The sequence below is a fragment of the Sinocyclocheilus grahami genome, unplaced genomic scaffold (genome assembly GCF_001515645.1).
Source record: "Sinocyclocheilus grahami isolate Dianchi unplaced genomic scaffold, SAMN03320097.WGS_v1.1 scaffold466.1, whole genome shotgun sequence".
Classification (NCBI taxonomy): Eukaryota; Metazoa; Chordata; class Actinopteri; order Cypriniformes; family Cyprinidae; genus Sinocyclocheilus; species Sinocyclocheilus grahami.
In genome coordinates, this window is record NW_015505645.1 from 1,868,726 (window position 1) to 1,890,060 (window position 21,335).

The 21,335-nt window shown below is 35.3% G+C and overlaps 2 protein-coding genes across 2 annotated transcripts in view; both read left to right on the forward strand.

Annotated features, from left to right (window-relative positions):
* Positions 1–2,487: 2,487 nt before the first annotated feature.
* Positions 2,488–18,876, forward strand: col19a1 (collagen, type XIX, alpha 1). The gene is made up of 10 exons (XM_016235320.1): positions 2,488–2,580; positions 4,235–4,359; positions 6,779–6,850; positions 8,229–8,328; positions 14,976–15,099; positions 15,267–15,542; positions 15,784–15,864; positions 17,949–18,068; positions 18,437–18,499; positions 18,853–18,876. Coding segments are annotated over exons 1-10 (987 nt in total). The 5' UTR covers positions 2,488–2,578.
* Positions 18,877–19,496: 620 nt separating this feature from the next.
* LOC107553187 (collagen alpha-1(X) chain-like) overlaps positions 19,497–21,335 on the forward strand; it is a 28,971-nt gene continuing 27,132 nt past the window's right edge. The window contains exon 1 of the mRNA XM_016235321.1: positions 19,497–19,544. Within this exon, the coding sequence (XP_016090807.1) occupies positions 19,542–19,544 (3 nt within the window). The 5' untranslated portion in view covers positions 19,497–19,541. The remainder of the gene's footprint in view (positions 19,545–21,335) is intronic.

Consider the following 21,335-nt stretch of genomic DNA (forward strand, 5'->3'; position numbering starts at 1 on the left):
ACTTGTTGGGTCTTTCCCAAAAAGACTCATGGCTGTATTCGATCAAAAGGGTGCTTCTACTAAATACTGAGCAAAGGGTCTGAATACTTAGGACCATGTGATATTTCAGTTTTTCTTTTTTAATAAATCTGCAAAAATGTCAACAATTCTGTGTTTTTCTGTCAATATGGGGTGCTGTGTGTACATTAATGAGGAAAAAAATTAACTTAAATGATTTTAGCAAATGGCTGCAATATAACAAAGAGTGAAAAATGTAAGGGGGTCTGAATACTTTCCGTACCCACTGTATATATATATATATATATATATATTCAGATAACAGTATTAAGAAAACAAAAAACAAACAAATGTTGTCATTTATATTACAATTACAACAGAACACAAAATAGAAGCATTTTAATTTTTACTAAACAGTTTTTGATAGATATATATATATATATATATATATATATATATATATAATTATAATTATTTATTTTTTACATTTTCATCATCCTTACAAGGAGAACAGGCACAACAGACATTGATCTTTTATACTGATGCATCTGCTCAGGGAAGTTTGATTCTGGGTCAGCATGGGCAGCATGTTTTCTGCATGTTGTTCTAGTGCTGAACTTCCCATCAGCAGGCTTAAGGTGGCTGTTTCTCGGGGGGTATTCTTCAAAAGAACACAGGGGACATTATGATGCTATTGTCGCAAAAATGCAAGCCTGAAGTGAATCACAGCTGAGAAGTCTCATTGATTCCTTGTCTGAGAAACAGCTGTTCTGAAAGCAGCTGGGTTAGGGGTGCGTGGTAATGTGGAGACACACTAATAAGGCCAATACAAACACAATCCTAAAAATGCATCTCATTATTCATCAGTGCTGAGAGCCTTGTGTAAACACAAAAGTGGTGGTCAGAAGAGTCAGATGGTCAGGTGAGATATCGCAATGTGCTGCAAATCCCTGCTTCAAATGAATAGTGCTTTCAAAAAAATTAGATTCACATGAAAGCATCTAGAGGAATAAACATGTTGTAGACATATAGATAACTCTATAGAGACTCACATCTTGAGCAACACGTAGCACAAATACCTCAACAAATCTCCCATATATTGAAGATTTGTGGTATATATATTGGAGATTTGTAGTGTTAGTTGCATTTCAAAATCAATTTGGACTCAAATCCTATGCTTTATTTATTTATTTATTTGTTGCAAGCATTGTGTATGCTCTCAAAAGATCATTTATTCAAATACATATCATTTTTATTTTACTTTTATTTAATAATAATTCTATAATATTTGTATTTTAAAAAATTGTGGCATGTATAGAGTGAAAAACATTTAAAAACACATTCAGTGAACAGACAAGACATTGCATGCAAGAAAATAAATCAATAAAAAATACATAGCCATAAAAATAGGGCACAATGTTCTGTAATTTGGAAGAATTGTCTGTATTCATTTTTACAGGTGTTTTATCTGTATTTTGAATTTTACACTGCACCGTGTTTTGGAGTTAACGGAAATGTGTGGATAATACCCCAGTAATAAGCAGTTATTTTACAGATTTATTATTTATACAATGCAATATACAAAATAACAACTATATACACTTTAGAAATAAAAGACAAGACTCAAATATGAAACAAAACCCCCTCAAAGTTGTTACATTTAGTTAAAATATTTGTCAGCTAAAACCCCAGCTAATATTTCTGTTGGCTTAGACATTTTTGTGTTTTGTGTATCAAAAATGGTTTCACCAGCTAAATATTTGTTTAATTTAAGACTTTAATAGTACCTGTTATGAGTCAACTTACCCATCCTGAGAAATATTTAATGAGGTAGTCAGCATAATATTATAATATTTACATTATAATATTATATTCATATTATTAATAATATCATATTTACTAAAGTATATAGACACACACACACACACACACATATACATATACACATATATATATATATATATATATATATATATATATATAGATAGACAAATTAACTGATCCTTCTTTTTATATTAATATATTAATTTAATTTAAGACTTTAATAGTACCTGTTATGAGTCAACTTACCCATCCTGAGAAATATTTAATGAGGTAGTCAGCATAATATTATAATATTATAATTTATATTATTATATATTTACATTCATATTATTAATAATATCATATTTATTAAAGTATATAGACACACACACACACACACACATATATATATATATAGATAGATAGACAAAATAAATGTTCCTTCTTTTTATATTAAGTTTATCTTTATATTTTGTCCTCTAATTTGAAAGAAAAGTTAGTACCCCTGCTATTGGTCAAGTACCCTGTGTACTGTACTGTAGCGTGTTCCACAGGGAGCCCCTCAGAGTGTCCTGTCCGTCCTGATGTGTGCTGCTCTAATGAGTGGGAGGGAGGGTCAGGCAGTGCGACAAATAAGGACACGGTTCCTGCACGAGCTTTCATTCTCACTTTTATTTGCAAGTGTGCTTTGGACCCACAGCTGCTTAAAATGCACTAATTAGCCAAACAGGATTTGCCTTTGCTGTGTTTACGCTGGAATAATAAACTTTCTCAGCAAATGTAAGTAGCCGGTGTTCATCTGTCTTGGTTGCTGTGACTTTGTAGGTGTTTTTGCAGAGTATGTGTGCGGTGTCATTTTTTAATTATCATGTTTGTTGTCATCTGAGTTGAACACGCCACTGTGTGTGGGTCCTGTGCTGTGTACTTGAGAGAAGAGAGAGATTGAATGTTTAGCATTGCTGATTTATCATCAGAGAAATTGCAGTAAACAGTAGCTCTTGACTATGTACATGACACATTTGGCAAGCAAATGTAGAAATTAAATATTTGCAGGCATGCATTTTAAGCACACTAATGAGGTCATGTTGTGTTTTATTGTTGTTTATTGCTAGTCAAGTTTTAAGGAGCGCTTTTGGTTATATTATATTTAAAGGGATAGTTCACCTTAAGTTGCTGGTCCCCACTTGCATAGTGTTTTTTTTTTTCATACTATGGAAGTCAATGGGGACCAGCCACTGAATGTGTTTTAGCACTTTTATTGATGGATTAATATGCCGATATCAAATATTGAACACTCAGGTTTTAGCTTCACATCGAATACATAGATAAAATTATACCGCTTCTTTAATTTAGATAACTGTGTTTTTACAATATGATTAGTTGACAACATGCAGGTTAACTTTTCATAATCAAGTTTTTAAGTTTAAATGTGTATGAAGAAAGCGAAGGGTTGTCTTTGACCACTTTAAGTACACTTAATCTTGAGTAAAATGTCATATTCCACATAATACTATTAGAATTAGCATGTGTGATTGGAGAATAGCATTATTTGCTTCCATCAGTTTGTACACCAAAATGTAATTTTTGCTTGATATGAGTTTTCAGATTTTCAACTTGCTTTTATTAATCAGTAAAGCCTTTAACAGTGGGTTAAAAGTGCAATGAACTCATGACTGCTGGTTGAAATTGCTTTGATTTGACTTCAAAATAAATTTTTAAGTGAGTGGAAAGTGTTCAGTCACTACCTGACATTGTAATACACCACCCTCCCTTTAATTAGAGATCTTAAAAAAAAATGTATATATCACTTTTTGATGTTCATTTGAAAGTTCAAACTTTGAACTTGAGTTTGAAGTTCACAACAAACCAATTTACCACATTATTATATACAGAGATGCACTAATGATTGTAGCCTAAAAAACTGCATGTGTTTCAAAACTCCATAGCATTAGTGTTTAATTATTTAGCGCAATTTGTTTGCCCTGTTACTTAAGAGCTCAATAACAACAGTCAGCGGTGGGTAACGGATCATATTGGTTTACAGGAATCTGGCACTGGGTCCCCAGAAGCACCTCATGCTGGAAACTTACTCTGCCCTGGAGTTTATTCTGAGGAGTGAAATGTCACACTTGACATTTTGCTTTAAGACGTTTCACCACATAATTGAAGCGCTAGACTGATTTTACAAAACATTATATTTTCCTACATGTTCTATTAGATTGAGTAGACCGTCCTCATTTGATATTGAGTGTTCTTGAATATAGGACGGCGCTAAAGTTAGTTTAAATCAGTTGTTTATGAGTAAAACATATGAAAAAGTAACTGAATTGTGAAGTCAGTGTAATCAGTCATCATTCAGACAGTAACAAGTGGTGTTGCGTTACCCAGAAGAGCATCAAAGAGTTGTAAAAGTGACGTTGTTTTCTATTTCTAGGTTTTCAAGGGGCCCTTTCTTATGTGCCAAAGACGACATGATTCACTGTCTCAGATGGACCGTTTTCATGTGGGTCGTAAATTCCATTCCTTTTACTTCAGGAATGACAGTGAATGAGAGAATAGGTATGTATGTTGTCACCAAAAGGTCCGCACCAAGATGTTTGCTTATTCTTGTCCGTTTACAAAAGGTTTGATTAGAAGCGATTACATCTGTTTGGTTTTTCGAGCCTTGTTTGTCTCCGCGCGAGAGGTCAATGGTGACTTCACTGCTCTGGTGCAGAGCGCCGCTGTCGTCACCTTTAATTAGCGCTCTGTTTTAGCTTTCTTGTTTGGAATCCTTGTATGCAAATGAATTGTTTGTGATGAAAGACATCGCGCCCTCCTTTAAGAAGCAGGGACTCTTGCACAGCTATTTGAAATTCCTGCTCACGAGGACATGGCGTCAAGCCCTTGACCTGGGTGGCATCGGCCAGAAGGCACCAGGACACATCCGGCTCTGGTGTTATGTGTCCGATAGAATTGCTTTATTGGCCCCATTCAGATTAACCTGAGGCGATTAAGGAATATTATTGCACAGTGTAAATGCCCACAAATGAGAGTCCTCTGAACAAGAGGACAGGCAAGCAATATTTTTGCCAGCTGAGTGAATTGCTATCTCCTGTGATCCACTGTGCGAGCGTGACATCCAGGAAGAGATTTAGAGAGGATTTGCAGCATGTGTCCCATCTCCTTAAGAGTCGGCAGTTTGCCAGCAGATTGTGCTGATTTTTGGAATTTCCTGTTAATGCTGTGCGGATGTTCGGCTGTGAATGTAGATATGTTTGTGTGTTTTTGCATTTGTGTTTGTGTGAGCATCCTTTTATTAGTGGGGGGATAATTGTTGTTGATGAAGCAGAATTCGTCCTTCAGAAATATCGGGCTGCAAATGTCATGGCAGTGGAGACTGGGGCTTGTTGTTTCACTGGGATCTCAGTAACTAGTAGGCTTGTTATGAAATAAAATCATTATTTGTTTTCATCCAGTGTTATAAAATTTTCTGTAATTTTTGCTTGATATTATGAGTTTAAAGTTGTTTTTATTAATTGAGGTGGATTTTTACTGAAATGTTGATTTGTGTTCTTACGGTGTTTTAAATAGATTGGGGCAAGTTGTCACATTTGCTTTAAAATTAAGTTTTATACAGTTTATTCATTTACAACATCTGTCAACCAAAACAATGATTTGATGTTTCTAGATGTTAAATTTGATCATTTTGCTTTTTCATAATTGTATTGCTGATTTAGTTTTTGCTGAAAAGACTATAATAAAGTGCAACAGTTGGGTTTTGGAAGTAAAAAATCCACTACATTTTCTCTATAGGGGAATTGATTTTTAACTACAACTTATAAACTGTTGAAGACAGAACTAGTGAGTTACAAGGTTGTTAATTAATGGTATATGCTTTCGCTGAAGCCATCAGCCTGTATTGTTTTAACTTATTTTTTGTTAATTTATAACAGCATAATTTCTGGTGAAAAAATACAAAAATGCTCCACCACTCAGAGAATTGAAACTAGCATGCCAAAAGCTATGCAAATTATTTAATACTTTCTACTTTCTTAAATATTTGTATATAAATATGCATGTTTTGCAATAAATGTCAAATATATTGTTTCTATATACATAATCTTTAAATCAATAGTTTTATTTGTCGTTTGTATTCTGACTGTTGTTCACAATTCTTCAGGTGATTGTATTTCTTTCCCTCATTAAAACCATACACAAACTTATACCTGTTGTCTTTTTGCTTCAAATTAAAATGTTTAATATTCTTATTCACCTTGTTGGTGGATGGTTTGGTTCATCGCTTTCTTAGAATATTTCTGGAACAAAGGTGCTGAAAAAATTGGATGGGCGCAGTTGTACTCTATGCGTTGAAGTTATGTGTCACAGTTTCCAGGTCCAAATGCTTCATCAGATCCCAAAAGCAAACAAAAAACTCTTCTATACAGTACACTCAGTGTGCTATAGTACTACTACTGAAAAATCATGATTCTAACCTTTATCCCCATACCAACATTTTAGTTAGACAAACATTTATTCATGCTTTATGCATATAAAATATTGGTGTCCAGGATGCTGTGAGCCCAGCGACTGTAGCGTACACCACATTTAAAAAAAAAAAGCTTAGCTTAAAGGTGTGCTAAAATGAATAGTCTCAAAGTATTACTCTCATTTGAAAGTGGAGTGGAAGCTTGGACCTGGAAACAGTATTTGATGCATCAAGGGGCTAGGCTGTTTAATGGCAGATTCCCTTTGTGACAAAAAGTTTAGTGAACTTTTCTTGGGCAGTAACTGTTGAAATTGCTTTTTTGTAGTAAAGACTTTAAGGTACGTGACTATATGAAAATTGATTTTCAAAAACAAACCTACCCTTATTCAGTGGAGTAAAAAGTGTGACACTAGCTGTGGTCTTCTCTATACTGAATTAGCTAAAACAGTACCAGTTTTTAAAAATCAATTCAGTTGCTTCATTAACGCATAATATTCCTTTCCTCTGCAGATCATACATGTCCACCCATGAAGCTGGAGGAGAAGTGGCATACCAATGTGAACATTCACAGAGAATTCACAGGTACAAAGAAAGAATACTGTATATACAAATAGAAATCAAGCCCAGCTTGTCCTCACACAGTGCTGTTAAACATCAAACTGGCTGTTTAAAACATCCCTAATGTTGCACATGGCTGAAGCTGACAGAGCAATTTATACAGCTAATTTTGCATTTCCTGAAGGAAATGCCAGTTCTTGCAAGCCAGCTAAAGAATACTGTCAAAGCTGTAGGTAAGTTGAGTTTTTCCACAGAAATGGGGTTCACAGAGTGTTTGCTATCTGTTGACTGCACACAAGAATCATGGTCACTGTGAAAGGTGTAAAGATGGATATACCCTATCAAAAGTTTGGGGTTAAGATGTTTTTTGAATGTCTCTTATGCTCACCAAAGCTGCATTTATTTGATAAATAATATAGTAATAACAGTAAAATTGTGAAATATTATTACAGTTTAAAATAACTGTTTTGTATTGTCAAATATTTTAAAATGTAATTTATTCCTGTGATTGCAAAGGTGAATTTTCAGCAGCCCTTACCTTAGTCTTTAGTGTCACGTGATCCTTTAGAAATCATTCTATGCTCATTTGCTCAAGAAACATTTCTTGTTTTTATCAATGATGAAAACAGTAGTGCTGCTTGAGATTTTTGTGGAAACCGTGATACAATTTCTCAGGATTATTTGATGAATAGGATGTTCAAAAGAACGGCATTTATTTGAAATAGAATCATTTAAATAGAAAATTTTTTCAATTGTCAATTTGATCAATTTAATGCATCCTTACTGAGTAAATATGAATTAAAAAAATAATCCCAAGCTTTTGCACTGTAGTGTTAATAGTTAAATAGATAGCAAGAAAGAAAATACCAATCACTATTTAATATACAAATGAATGCAAGTAAATGCAAGGAAAATCACAATTTGATATGCGAATACCACAATGCCATCATCAATATAGGTTAGATTTGAATGCTAATTGCTGTCAGTGCTAATTCAGTCAGACATTAGGAGATTGTCAAACTTTAGTTTGAAAGTATGTATGAAGTGTATTAAAAAAAAATCACCTACAAAACAGTTTGAATGGAGTCTGTACTAATTGCAGACGTTTAGAACAAGCCCCAAACCAAAATGTTTGAGAAATAACAATAGTGTTGCCTTGCTAATACTAATCATTCCACATAAAAGACCACACATGTGTGTTCAACAGGACAACATTTACTGAAAATCTCTTTAGCCTAGAGCTAATGTTGTTCCTTTAGCAGAACATGGAGGTAACAGCGCTAAGGTCATGTTTTCAATTCCCAAAATGTTTACACAATGCACTGTAAGTTGCTTTGGATAAAAGTGTCTGGCGAATGCATAAATGTAATGTATGTTTGTCTTTTTCTTCTCTTGTTTACAGGGTTTGATTTAGCTGAGAGGTTTCTTCTCAGAAAAGGCACGGTGACTGACAACGGGCTGTTGTTGAGACTGGGGAGTAAACCGTTGTTTAAACCAACAGAGTAAGTTCTGCAAATGTTGATGTGGTTTTGATATTGTGCCATTTATTTTCCACTCACACATCATTCAGAGGATTGTTTTGTCTGAAAACAATGTTAACTAAGCTGAAAGTTATTGCAGCAAATGTGGGTATCCATAAGAATGTTTATGTAGTCTGGACGTGATCAACGATGTGCAGAATTTTCTAGCATCTGGAGAGCAGAAAGTAGGACAGTTCCTTGCAGAATCACTGCTGTGATGAGCATGTTATGATGGTAGTTTGAATGAATGCCCACATCCACATGTTGCGTGTTTTGGTTAGCCTTTCTGACAGCTTCCCATATAAATCTCTGTACGGGACAGAGTGCAGGTTGCCTCGCTGAACAACTGCATTCTCGGAGCGGTTCACATGAGTTTATACCACTCAAGATTTAAAAAATATGCCAGGCCGTTATTGGGTTTCTGCGACACAAACCAATATTTTCCCATGGTGTAAGCTTGCTTTCACTTCAACTGAAAACTCAGGAGATGTCTTGTATGCTTTTAATGGTGTGTTGACATGGAAAGACCCAGATATCACGAGCTTGCTGAGATAATTCCCCTCGCATTGGCTAATAAGAATAAACTGTGAGGTGAGCCGTGAGACATGTTAAATAATTTGGACAAAATTAATTTGCAGACCGTGGGCAGTGGGCTCGACCAAGGAGAAAGAGAGGTGACTGTAATGGAGTACCGCCTAGAAGAGAAATCAAGCAGTAATGGGGAATCATGTCCTGTATATTAATTGCCTTAAAATTACTTTAATAACTTACAGCTCAAGGGTGACACCGAGTTCAAAGAAGGCTTCTGTGTTAGTTAGACTTTTCAGGTATGTTTAATCTACTTCTAACAGCCTTGGACATGTAGAGTTATGTAGGCCGTGTTCCGTCAAGGTCAGCTGTCCAAACCGCATGAACCCACAGCATATTCATGAGTCCAAAGAGCTCAAATTGATGCTCAAAAGAACTCTTTTGTATTTTGCTGAAAAGCTGGTGGGATTGTGGCGAGTTCCAGACTAAGTCAAGGGTGGGAAGACTAGAGTTGAAATTCCCCACTTCCGACCTCAAAGCGTTCCAGTCGGTCATACGTCACAGTGAAATGTAAACAAAATAGGGTGGTGCCATGACTTATGATAATTATGTCACAAACATAAAAGTGTGGTGTTTGTACTAAAAACATCTGAGAAAAAGTAAAAAAAAAAAAAAAAGTTATCGTTACAGTGCTGTAACTCAAATATTTGAGCATGGTGCTAGCAACTCCTAGGTCTTGGGTTTGATTCTCAGGAAATGTATGAAATGATAGTTTAATGCAATGCAAGTCTTCAGATAAAAGCATCTGCTAAATGCAAAAATGCATATTACATTAAACACAATGCCTTCTCAGAAGAAACAGGACGTGTTTACGCTTTTTTCTTAATTGTGATGCTGTGAACATTACTAATTTCATATTTTTTGACTATAATAATTTTATCCTGAATGATTTAATAATATAGTTTTTTTTCTGTTGTTGAGCTTCATTCCAGTGGTTATTTTTGAGTTCAGAGTTATCATTTGTTTTTTATAGCAAGACCAAATGGACAGTGGCACCAACAATTATTTGAACACAATGTATCAAACCTAATGACATTCATTTAAGAAATACAGCACAGGCACATTTCACAAGCAGAATGTAAATGTTGTAAACGCTTGTAATATTCAGATAAATTTGCTAAAGCTAAATAATGACCTAAATTACAGTCTATTGAACATTGATGGTTTGGGGCAGTAAGATTTTTTTTCCCCCATGTTTTTGATGAACCTTGTTCACCAAGGATGCATTTATTTGATGAAAAATACAATGATGATTAAAATAATAATTAAAAAAATATTTTCGATTTTAAAGTGTAATATACATGTATACTTGTGGTGCCACAGCTGAATTTTCAGCAGCCATTACTCAAGTCTTCAGTGTCATATCATTCGGAAATCATTCTAATATGCTAATTTGGTTCTCAAGGAACATTTCTTATTATAATCAATGTTGAAAAGAAAACTGTTATGCTGCTTAATTTTTTTTAATGCATTTTTCAGGATTCTTTAAATGGGAAGTTCTAAAGTGCAGCATTTATTTGGAATGGAATTCTTTTGTAACATTAAACTGTAAATCTTTTTACTGTCACTTTTGATCGATTAAATGCATCCTTGTTGAATAAAAGTATTAGTTGATTTGAACTTTTTTTTTTTTTTACCCTTTCCTGTGATTAAAATCACTGTACCACACAGCATCTCATTGCTTATTGCTTTAAGTTGCGAAGCTTTTGGACACTAATGCATTTTTCAGGATTCTTTAAATGGGAAGTTCTAAAGTGCAGCATTTATTTGGAATGGAATTCTTTTGTAACATTAAACTGTAAATCTTTTTACTGTCACTTTTGATCGATTAAATGCATCCTTGTTGAATAAAAGTATTAGTTGATTTGAACTTTTTTTTTTTTTACCCTTTCCTGTGATTAAAATCACTGTACCACACAGCATCTCATTGCTTATTGCTTTAAGTTGCGAAGCTTTTGGACACTTTCAGTATGTTCCTAATTAATGTGATGGGCTACATCTGTGGAAACTTGAGGAGAACTACTACATAAATCCAGTTAAAATGTCCCTGAGTCCAGTTAGTTAAATGCAATCACCAGAAGAGGCTCTGAGAAAAGGTCTAGTGTAATTTTGTTTTTGCAAATGTCGCTTGGTTTGATAATTTGTTATCGAAAGCAATAAGATTAATCAATTTTTAAGTGTCCAAGATTTCGGGGCCAATATATACACTGTACATTGCGCACTAAAGTAGTAGTACATTGTTTAACGTATAGGTCATTTGTTCTTTTGTGTTTCATCATAGTCTTTAGTTTAGTCTAACTGATTATTCTCTGTGGTTTTAAGCACACCTGCTGGTTTGGCCGTAAAGATTCTGCTTCCATGCGTTTCACCAGTGAAAAATAACACCTAGTCATCTGCACAGGGAAAGGGAGGATATTTTTAGCGTTTTTTTTATGCAACTGTAAACACACTGTTTGCTCCCCTGGACCCTGAAGGAGCCATGGGTCAGATGATTTGCGATCTGTTGCTCTATCCGACGCTTGGTGGTCAGCGGCCTACTGTGGGGCCTTCTATCTGCTGCCCAGACCTGCCCTCAGGGGCCAACTGTGAGTCTCCTTGGCTGGAGGTGGAGTGCACTTCTGAGGGATCAGAATGTCTAGTTGTCTACATGGACCCCCATACAGACACACACTCGCACACACCCCGCCAGACCTCAATTAAGCTGAACTCTGACAGGTGATGGCATTAGTCAGCTGGATGTGTCGGGGGGGTGGAGAAGGGGGTCAAAAAGCCCCCAGCACAAACTCCAAACATCTCTCACTTTACTCGCAGGAAATGCAGCCGGGCCCCATCGTTCAGTTGATACGGTCACATGGAAAGAGAAGGCTCCACTCCTCCAGTCTATTTTCCATTAGTTGTTTCACAGATGACTCTGCTAAGATGTGCTAATTGCATGTTTGGTATTCATTTTTATGAGAGGCAAGGGTGTGGGAACGATCTGAAAAGTGTTGGGGGAAGCACAATATAAAACTTATGAGCTTTGCTCATGAATATTAATTGTGTGACATAATGTTTGCCTGGTAGTCCTAACTGAGTTGTTGAAAGGTTGATGAACAGGCACTACTCATAGTAGGCCTATCGCACATTTGTTCCTTTCACTGCTGAAATTCTCCCTTTTCTGTGTGGCTGAATACATTATTCTTGTTTTTTTTTTATATATTTTTTTTTTGCACTGTGGACAAAATAAAACTTTGTGCACCACTATTGACAAAAAAAGCCACCAAACACAACTGCAGTCTGTTTGTTTGGACAAAATAATGCTGGCTCAAGTTTGGGGTAGCATTTTCTGTAAATGACAGGGAAAGACAATGTGGGATGTTTTATTTATTGTTTGCAATGCTGTGTAGTGCCACTAAAGGTGCACAAATTTCACATTTGACTGAATGATTATATTTTAATATAATATTATCTTTTTATTTTATTTAAATAAAGTTTCATTACATTCACAATGCAATGCAACGCAACACAACACAACACATATAACTGTCCCAAAATGTGGGGGACAAACTTTTAATCATATTATATATGTATTTGTTCATTTTAAACTATTTGCATACTATAATATAATAATAGGCTATAATATAATAATGTTAAGCATGAGGGAACAAGCTTAGGCCACTGTGGAGGGCTTTTTGTAGCAATTTGTTTGCTTATTAATCTGTATGTTCAGAGATTAGTTTAATAGGGGCTGCATTAGAGCGTTACATCCCATCCTATTTGGCATATGGCCTCTGATGTCCCTATTTAACAGCTCAGTGATGAAGTGAATTGATGTCACGGTGCCCAGGTTGGTGTGCTCCGAAACACTGCACTCACTTATGAGGTCTCACTTGACACAAGTCCATTCCACCGGCTGCTCATATCAAATCTAATTTAAGGCTGAATTCATGAAATATATTACTCAGCAATTCCAAAAAAGTCTTTGTTCTCTCCTTTTGAACCTGTTATTGCCTCTTTCCTTATCAAGATAAATGTCAGATTGAATTTTTGTAGAATTGTCAAGCCGTTCCAAGAAGACTGACTTTCTTGTGTGGAATGCAAAGGAGATGCTTTAAGAATATTCTTTCATTGTATGAACATGCCATATCTTTTAAAGCCATATGATATTTTTTGAGAAACAGACTAAAGTTTACGGCATTATTCACTGAACATGCTCACATCTACTGAAGTTTTTGTTCCACTGTATCTTGAGCGTGAGTAAGTGATGACTTGAATGATATTTAGAGTAGATTACAACCAAATATGTTTGAAAATTGTGTGGTCAATAGTCCGGCCATCGTCTTGTAATACATCTGTACTAGTTTCATGCCTAGAGAGAATAGAGAATGATCTATTTGAGAATAAACTCATTTTCAGCATGTCTCTTGCAAGTCTGATGTCTCTCTCTTTTTCTTTCTCCTTCTCGCTCTCTCTCTTTCTCTTCTGTCCTTTTAAAGTATTCATACATGAGATTTTCCCATTGTCAGTTTTGCTGATCGTGTTTGATGAAATGCCAGTTAATTACCAAATAGTGTAAAAGAAATAATTGTTTCTGTTACAGTGTTATGAGATTGACTCAAAAATTGAATATTACTCTTTCAACAATTTTTATAACCCTATAGAAGCTTTAGCATTATTTCTTGTACCATGAGTTTGTTTCAAGTCACTGCTGCAGTATTTTGTTCAGACGAGTGAAAACATGTTAGTGGTTTCAAACAATAGCGCGACAGACAGAATAATTTCTGTTTATAAAAGGACACATTTACAATGTTTTCTGATAAGTCTTACAGGCAAGACTAAAGAGGAAAAATACAGAGCAGAACATTGATGCCAATGCACTTGACTTATTGAAGTGTTAAATGAAAATAGCACTTTACTGCTAAATTAAAGCATTATTTAAACATGCTTTTCTAGAACATTCTTGTTCTCTCATATACAGTGTTAGGAAGTCTGATTTGTTTGAGTCATTTAGTTTGGACCGTTCATGTGCCAATTAAAAACAATTCACTTATTAATTTATTGTCATTCATTTACTGGTCTCTTTCTATATACACTCGTTTTGGGGTCAGTTAGAATTCAGATTAAAAAGGATACTTTAAAGGGGTCATATGATGTTGCTAAAAAGAACAGTATTTTGTGTATTTGGTGTAGTGAAATGTGTTTATGTGGTTTAAGGTTAAAAAAACACATTATTTTCCACACACTGTACATTATTAAGTGACCTTTTATTTATCAAGGAATCCTAATAAAATGCATTATAGTTACCACAAAAAAATATTAAGCAAAAATAATGTTTCTTGAGCAGCAAATGAGCATGTTAGAATGATATCTGAAGGAACATGTGACACTGAAGACTGGAGTAATAATGCTGAAAATTCAGCGTTGCTTTACAGGAATAAATATAAAATATATTTAAAAAGAAAACCGTAATTTGAAATTGTTATACTTCACAGTTTCAATGTTTTTACTGTGACTTATTCAAATAAATGCAGCCTTAATTGGTAAACGGTCATGTATTTGTTTTTGTTCTACTTTTTATTTGGATCAATTTTAATTGTAGATGTTGATGTTGTCTATCTTTTCTAAAGATCTGTGTTCCCAAATGGACTTTCTCATGAGTACTCCGTTATTGCCACGTTACGGCTCAGTAAAGTGACCTTTTATTTATCAAGGAATCCTAATAAAATGCATTATAGTTACCACAAAAAAATATTAAGCAAAAATAATGTTTCTTGAGCAGCAAATGAGCATATTAGAATGATATCTGAAGGAACATGTGACACTGAAGACTGGAGTAATAATGCTGAAAATTCAGCGTTGCTTTACAGGAATAAATATAAAATATATTTAAAAAGAAAACCGTAATTTGAAATTGTTATACTTCACAGTTTCAATGTTTTTACTGTGACTTATTCAAATAAATGCAGCCTTAATTGGTAAACGGTCATGTATTTGTTTTTGTTCTACTTTTTATTTGGATCAATTTTAATTGTAGATGTTGATGTTGTCTATCTTTTCTAAAGATCTGTGTTCCCAAATGGACTTTCTCATGAGTACTCCGTTATTGCCACGTTACGGCTCAGAAAAACCACAAAGAAAGATCGCTGGTTTGTTCTGCAGATCTTTGATAAAGGTGGAGATACACAGGTATGTGAAAAATCCAAGATTTTATTTAGATCTGTAAAAAATTATCATTATATAAATGCTACTCTCTTGCACACAGTGATCGCTTCAGACTTCAGTCAGCTTATCTCATTAACATAATGAGCTTAATGAGCCTCTAATGTTCATCCCTTCTTCTCTCCTTCATTTAGGTGTCACTAATAGTGGATGGAGCTAAAAAAACAGTAGAGTTTTTGGCTCAGGGTTTTCTGAAAAACAGCCTCCTCTACGTATTCAAGAACCGAGACCTGCACGCCCTCTTCGATCGACAGTTTCACAAGCTTGGTGTGTCTGTCGAGAGCAATGCGGTCTCTATCTACCTGGACTGCAAATTAATTGAGCGTCAGGTGACCGCTGAAAGGTCTGGAATGAACGTGAGCGGACGTACATTCATCACCACTCGAGTGGAGGATGGACGTCCAGTGGATGTGAGTTGTGGACAGAGGTTCTCATCACTTGCTAAATCGGAGTATGAATGCAAAGCTTAGTACTTTTAGTACAGTTAGTGATTGTTAAAGCCCTGTCAAAACTATAGTGGAAACCACTTATAGTTTGGGGAACATCACTAACTTCATGTCTGAACCTGATGCAAGTAAAAATCGAATGGTGTACTCATTCATTTATCAGGTATGTGTGTTCATGTCCATAAATTTCAATTTACCTTCACAGATTGAACTTCAGGAGATTCTGATCTTCTGTGATGCTAGAATAGCCGACCTGGACAGATGCTGCGATTCTCCTGGAGTTACGGTAAGATGTTCGGGTTTATGGTGTGGCAGTTTTAATGATACAGACTCGATGATCCTTCCTAACCAGCCTATAATTTTGCTCTAAAATTAGGGGGTTGACATAATTATCATATCAAATCTGAACAGGCCAGTCACGTTTCAACACTGCTATTGAATAACGTAACATGTGAGGTATAGTTAGTTTTCAAAGACTCCGTTCCAAAGTCAAGTGAGCTGCCTTGCTGTCATAATGAGTGACCGATCGGGAGCGCTCTATATAGGCAGCAACCATGTGTGTGTCATACAAATAGTACTCCTCCTGACACAACTGATCAATTACAAACTCAACTCACAATTGATTTTGATAGAATTTGTTGTTAACATATTGCTCAGCTGATGATGTGATATACTAATAAGCATAAAAATACATTGTGCACAGAAATAGTCCATTTTTAATTAGTCAAGCTTCCAAAAGAACAGAAAAACATTATAAAAGTAGTCTATTTGCATTATATTCCATATTTTCTGAAGCCGTAGGATAGTTTAGTTTGAGAAACAGACTTAAGTTTTAAGTTTAATCAACTTTCTCTTGTTTAATCTACTATTTTCAGTTGTTTTTCACTGATCTCATTGCAGTGCATTATAGGATTTCCTTCTCTGCAAAGGATACATGCAATTCTGCCTTTGAATTCGTCCTTTTATTCTACCTTTTGAAACAATCTTAAAATGCCATCCATGTAGGCAAAGATGTAGATTTTGGAATAGAGCCATAGCGTGTATTGTTCTTGGATGGATCGTTTCCACTGTGGACAAAGCCCTTGAGGGCATCCTTTTAGCTCAAGTTGCTCCGGTCAATAATTTCTGATTAATTAAAGGCAACATTCTGTCTTAAACGATTGGATTAGACAAAATCCACATTCCTGCTCAATGCTGTAATTGGTACATGGTCTCTACAGTTGTGTGCTAATCCCCTCTCTTAGTGTTTGGGATAATGTTTTCTTAGTGTTTTCCACATGGAAGGGGAACGGTCCAAGTGGCCATTGGGGCTGGTCATGTAATTAGGCAACACAGATGATTGCCTAGGGCACCAACTCTTGAGGGGCTGCAGTTTACTGAGCTAATTTTACAGGGGTATGAGTAGGGATGGAAAAATTGAGATTACAGTTTTGTTTCCTCTTAACAATTCAGGTTCCTTCCATGGCTCAAATAAAAATTCTTGTGTGACTTAAGAAATTTTAAAAAAGAAAGAAACCCAGTTCCATTGCCAAATGATAAGATAAAGTTAATTTCATTTAATTATATATTCTTAGTTTATTTAAACTACTTTATTTAAACAATACCCTTCAAAAGTTTGGGGTCAGTAATTGTTTTTTTTATTATTAAAGAAAGGACACATTAAATTGATCAAAAGGGATGCTTGTATTTGGTAAAAACATGTATGAAGGTTTCCAATAAAATATTAAGCAGCACAACTTTTTTCAACATTGATATTAGTAAGAAATTATTCTTGATCAACAAATCAGCATATTAGAATGATTTGTGAAGGATCATGTGACACTGAAGTAATGGCTGCTGAAAATTCATCTTTGCCATCACAGGAATTAATTACATTTTGAAAAGTATTAAAACAAAAACGTATTTTAAATTGTGATATTTCACAATAATACTGTTTTTACTGAAATAAATGCAGCCTGGCTGAACCCAAAATTTTGAACGGTAGTGTATTTGTGCAATTCTTGACAGACTTTTAAATGAAATTTCTTGCCGTTTTGATTCACTAAAAGTAACAAAAAAAATAAGACTGAAGAAAGAGTGCAAATGCTGCTCCCAAAGTCATCAAAATTGAGCTCTAATGCTGTTATTTTTTTTGCCCACATCTTTGATCATATTAATGACTTTACAGAACCAACTGATATATTTTATGTATCTCAGTTTGCCAGAGTTATGCATTTCACAAGAAGATTTGTATGCGTATACCATGCATGCATAATGTAGAAAATCCCCATAAATCCCATCTTCAAGGAATTCCAAGTGGATAATTGATTATCTTGGTCTATATTTTAATAATTTAACAGTAGTCCATGTTTTTATTTTTAATCTGACCAGTGTGAACCTGTAGTGACCCATAACCCCACAGCGGCCCCACTGGTCACAGGATACTTCCACAGAATGCTGTCCATGCCAGCCCAGCTGCCCACCGACCGATGCCACTGTCCTGCTCTGAAGGTAAAGTTAAACCATGAAAGCATTTTTTAAATGAGCGAGTTAGCACTCCACAATGGATCTTGAGGTAATGCCACATGCAAAATGAATGGCCAATTGAAGCGCATTTATGGCAGTCTGTATACCTGGATGACAGCCAGAGGCAGAAATAAAAGCTTATTAGAAGCAATTTAGCACAAATAAGGGGGTGTTTGGGCACAGACATGCACTTCATCAGTGGGTGATGTTCAGCTAATCTCTTCTGAAGTACAAAGAGCCAGAGTTCAGGCTAGGACTCCTCTTTGAATTTTGATCACAGCATTTTAGACCTGATACAGAGAGCTGATTTAGCATATTAACATTGCATAATGTGACTTATGTGTATTTGAAAGGGGGATCAAGGGTTTCCGGGTTTGGCAGGACATTCTGGACAAAAGGGAGATAAAGGAGACATGGTAAGGAATGGGTTTCTTTTGGCGTGTTACTTTTTTTTTTCTTTAATAACACAAAATTGCCCAGTTCTTTGTTCGGTGACATTTAATAGATTTTTCTTTTAAAAGAGATGACAGTGTGCATGTGCATTACAACTTACAATCTCTGGTTTTCAGTACAGGTTTCTAAAATTGCTTAATGGCAGTTTTCTTTCTCATGATTCTTTTAATAACATTAAATTTTCACCTATATATAATTTGTAGTAGGCTTTAGTGTTTTCTTTTTTTTCAGAAGTTATTTTATCATCCCAACATATTTAAAGTGATTTTTGGCTTCTCTGTGAAGTGTGCCATGTTCCCTTCCTTATGTGACATAGAGATTCAAGCCACTGCAAGAATGATTGGAATCCATACAAATGAACAGCTGATGATATGTTTGTTGAGGACAAATGGTCTTTAAGGTCATTAGCCTAATTAGTTTGTTGTGTTTTGGAATAGAGATATTTTTCGACAAGAGCCTCTTGCTTAGTTTGGGGTGGAAACCTTAGAATGCCTTTTGAGAACAAGCAGCCAATAAATCAAACTCCTATAGGACTAACTTTTGAGGAATTTCTGCTTTTCTTTCTGCATAATTAATGCGGCTGCTGCCAAAATTGTGTTGTTTTTTTTGTTTTTTTCCAAATCCAGTAGGAAATGAGACTGTGGTTTTATTGATGAAGAAAGAGTGCGAATGCTGCTCCCAAAGTCATCAAAATTGAGCTCTAATGCTGTTATTTTTTTTGCCCACATCTTTGATCATATTAATGACTTTACAGAACCAACTATTTGTTGATTATTCTTGATCAACAAATCAGCATATTAGAATGATTTGTGAAGGATCATGTGTTACATTCGATATACATGTTACATGTGATATATTTTATGTATCTCAGTGTGACGAGAGGGGCGGGGCCGAGAGCCGTGGGAACGGAGCGAGGCCGGTGGAGTAATTGCTAATGCGCGACACCCCTCCCGAGGGCTTCCGGGTTTGGCAGGACATTCTGGACAAAAGGGAGATAAAGGAGACATGGTAAGGAATGAGTTTCTTTTGGCGTGTTACTTTTTCTTTTCTTTAATAACACAAAATTGCCCAGTTCTTTGTTAGGTGACATTTAATAGATTTTTCTTTTAAAAGAGATGACAGTGTGCATGTGCATTACAACTTACAATCTCTGGTTTTCAGTACAGCTCTCTAAAATTGCTTTATGGCAGTTTTCTTCTCTTGATTTTTTAATAACATTAAATATTTGCCTATATATAATTTTTAGTAGGCTTTAGTTTATTGTTTTGTTATTTTTTTTGGAAGTTCTAATTGTGGGAATTCATGGATGTTGGTAACTGAAAACGCATTACAGATAAACGAAGCACATTCATTTTAAGGCTGGTGATATTTTCAGAGTCTCCTGCTGGTTCTGTTCTGTTATTGCTTTCTCAAAGAGAAACATCTGAATATCATAGACAAGCAAGTTGGGTATCAAACGAACATTTCAAGCTTCATGTTGGCAATGTAATTTGTCAACAACACACCGTTCTTGATGGGGTTTTTTTTCCCGAAGAAAAGAAATGCAAAGTTATGGAGGCAGGGAGGATGGAAGAGTCATGCATATGTATTAAAGCACAGGCTTGATTTACTGCAGCACAGTGAATGGAAAAGGGGGAAAATAAAATCTTCTATTTATAGACATGCAAAACTTATTTTAGAAAAAAAAAGCCACTCCTCAAGAAAGGCCACATGCAGTCACGACTGAGCTTTTCCAAAACACACCTTGAAGATTCTGAGGCAGATTAGACTAAAATTGAATTATTTGGTCTCAACACCAAATGATATGTCTGGCGGAAATCCAATACAGCTCACCATCTAAATAACAGCATTCCTACAGTAAAGCATGGAGGAGGTGATATCCTGTTATGGGGGTGTTTCTCTGCAGCATGGACTGGAACACTTGTCAGGATAGACTGAAAAATGGATGGGGCAAAAATACCGTCAAATTCTTGAGGAAAATCTGCTGCCCTCTGCTAGAAAGTTGTCAATGGGAAAAAGGTTTACCTTCCAACATGACAATGACCCAAAGTACACAGCAAAACTGAGCACACAGTGGTTGAAGGAGAAAAAGGTGAATGTTCTTGCATGGCCTAGTCAGAGCCCAGACTTAAACCCCACTGAAATTCTTGAGGACTTGAAGACTGCAGTCCAAAAATGCTCACCATCAAACTTAACTAAACTTGAGCAGTTCTGTAAAGAAGAGTGGGCAAATTTTGCAAAGATGTTCAAAGTTAGTAGAGACAAATCCCAACAGACTACAGGCTGTAATTAAAACAAAATGTGGTTCAACAAAATACTGATGCAAGGGGGTGATCATTTGTCCAACTCTGTGATTGGTTTTGTTTTTGTTTTTTTACATGTTGGTGTTATCATCTTTCACTTGGATGTTATAAGTTACAATGAGGAAATACAGCTGGATAAAACAAAAACTCTGTCAGTCTTCATTTCAGGCTGAAAAGCAACATATGAATTTTCAGAAACCGTTATTAATGTAATATGATGATTTGGTTTGGAAGAAAAAATAAATCAATCTTACTGACCCCAAACGTTTGAATGATATTGTAGAATAGTACTGTGATTTTACACAGTATTTTAGTTGTTATAGAATTTTGCGTGTTTTAGACTATCACTGAAAAAAAATTGTGTAGAAACAGTTTTCACTCAGAAATTCCTAGTAAATTTCACAAACAATTTCTAAGAAATGGAAAGTAACATGTTGAGTTGAAAATGAACATTTGAAATGGAAAGACTGAAATATTCTCTTGTAAAATGTAAACT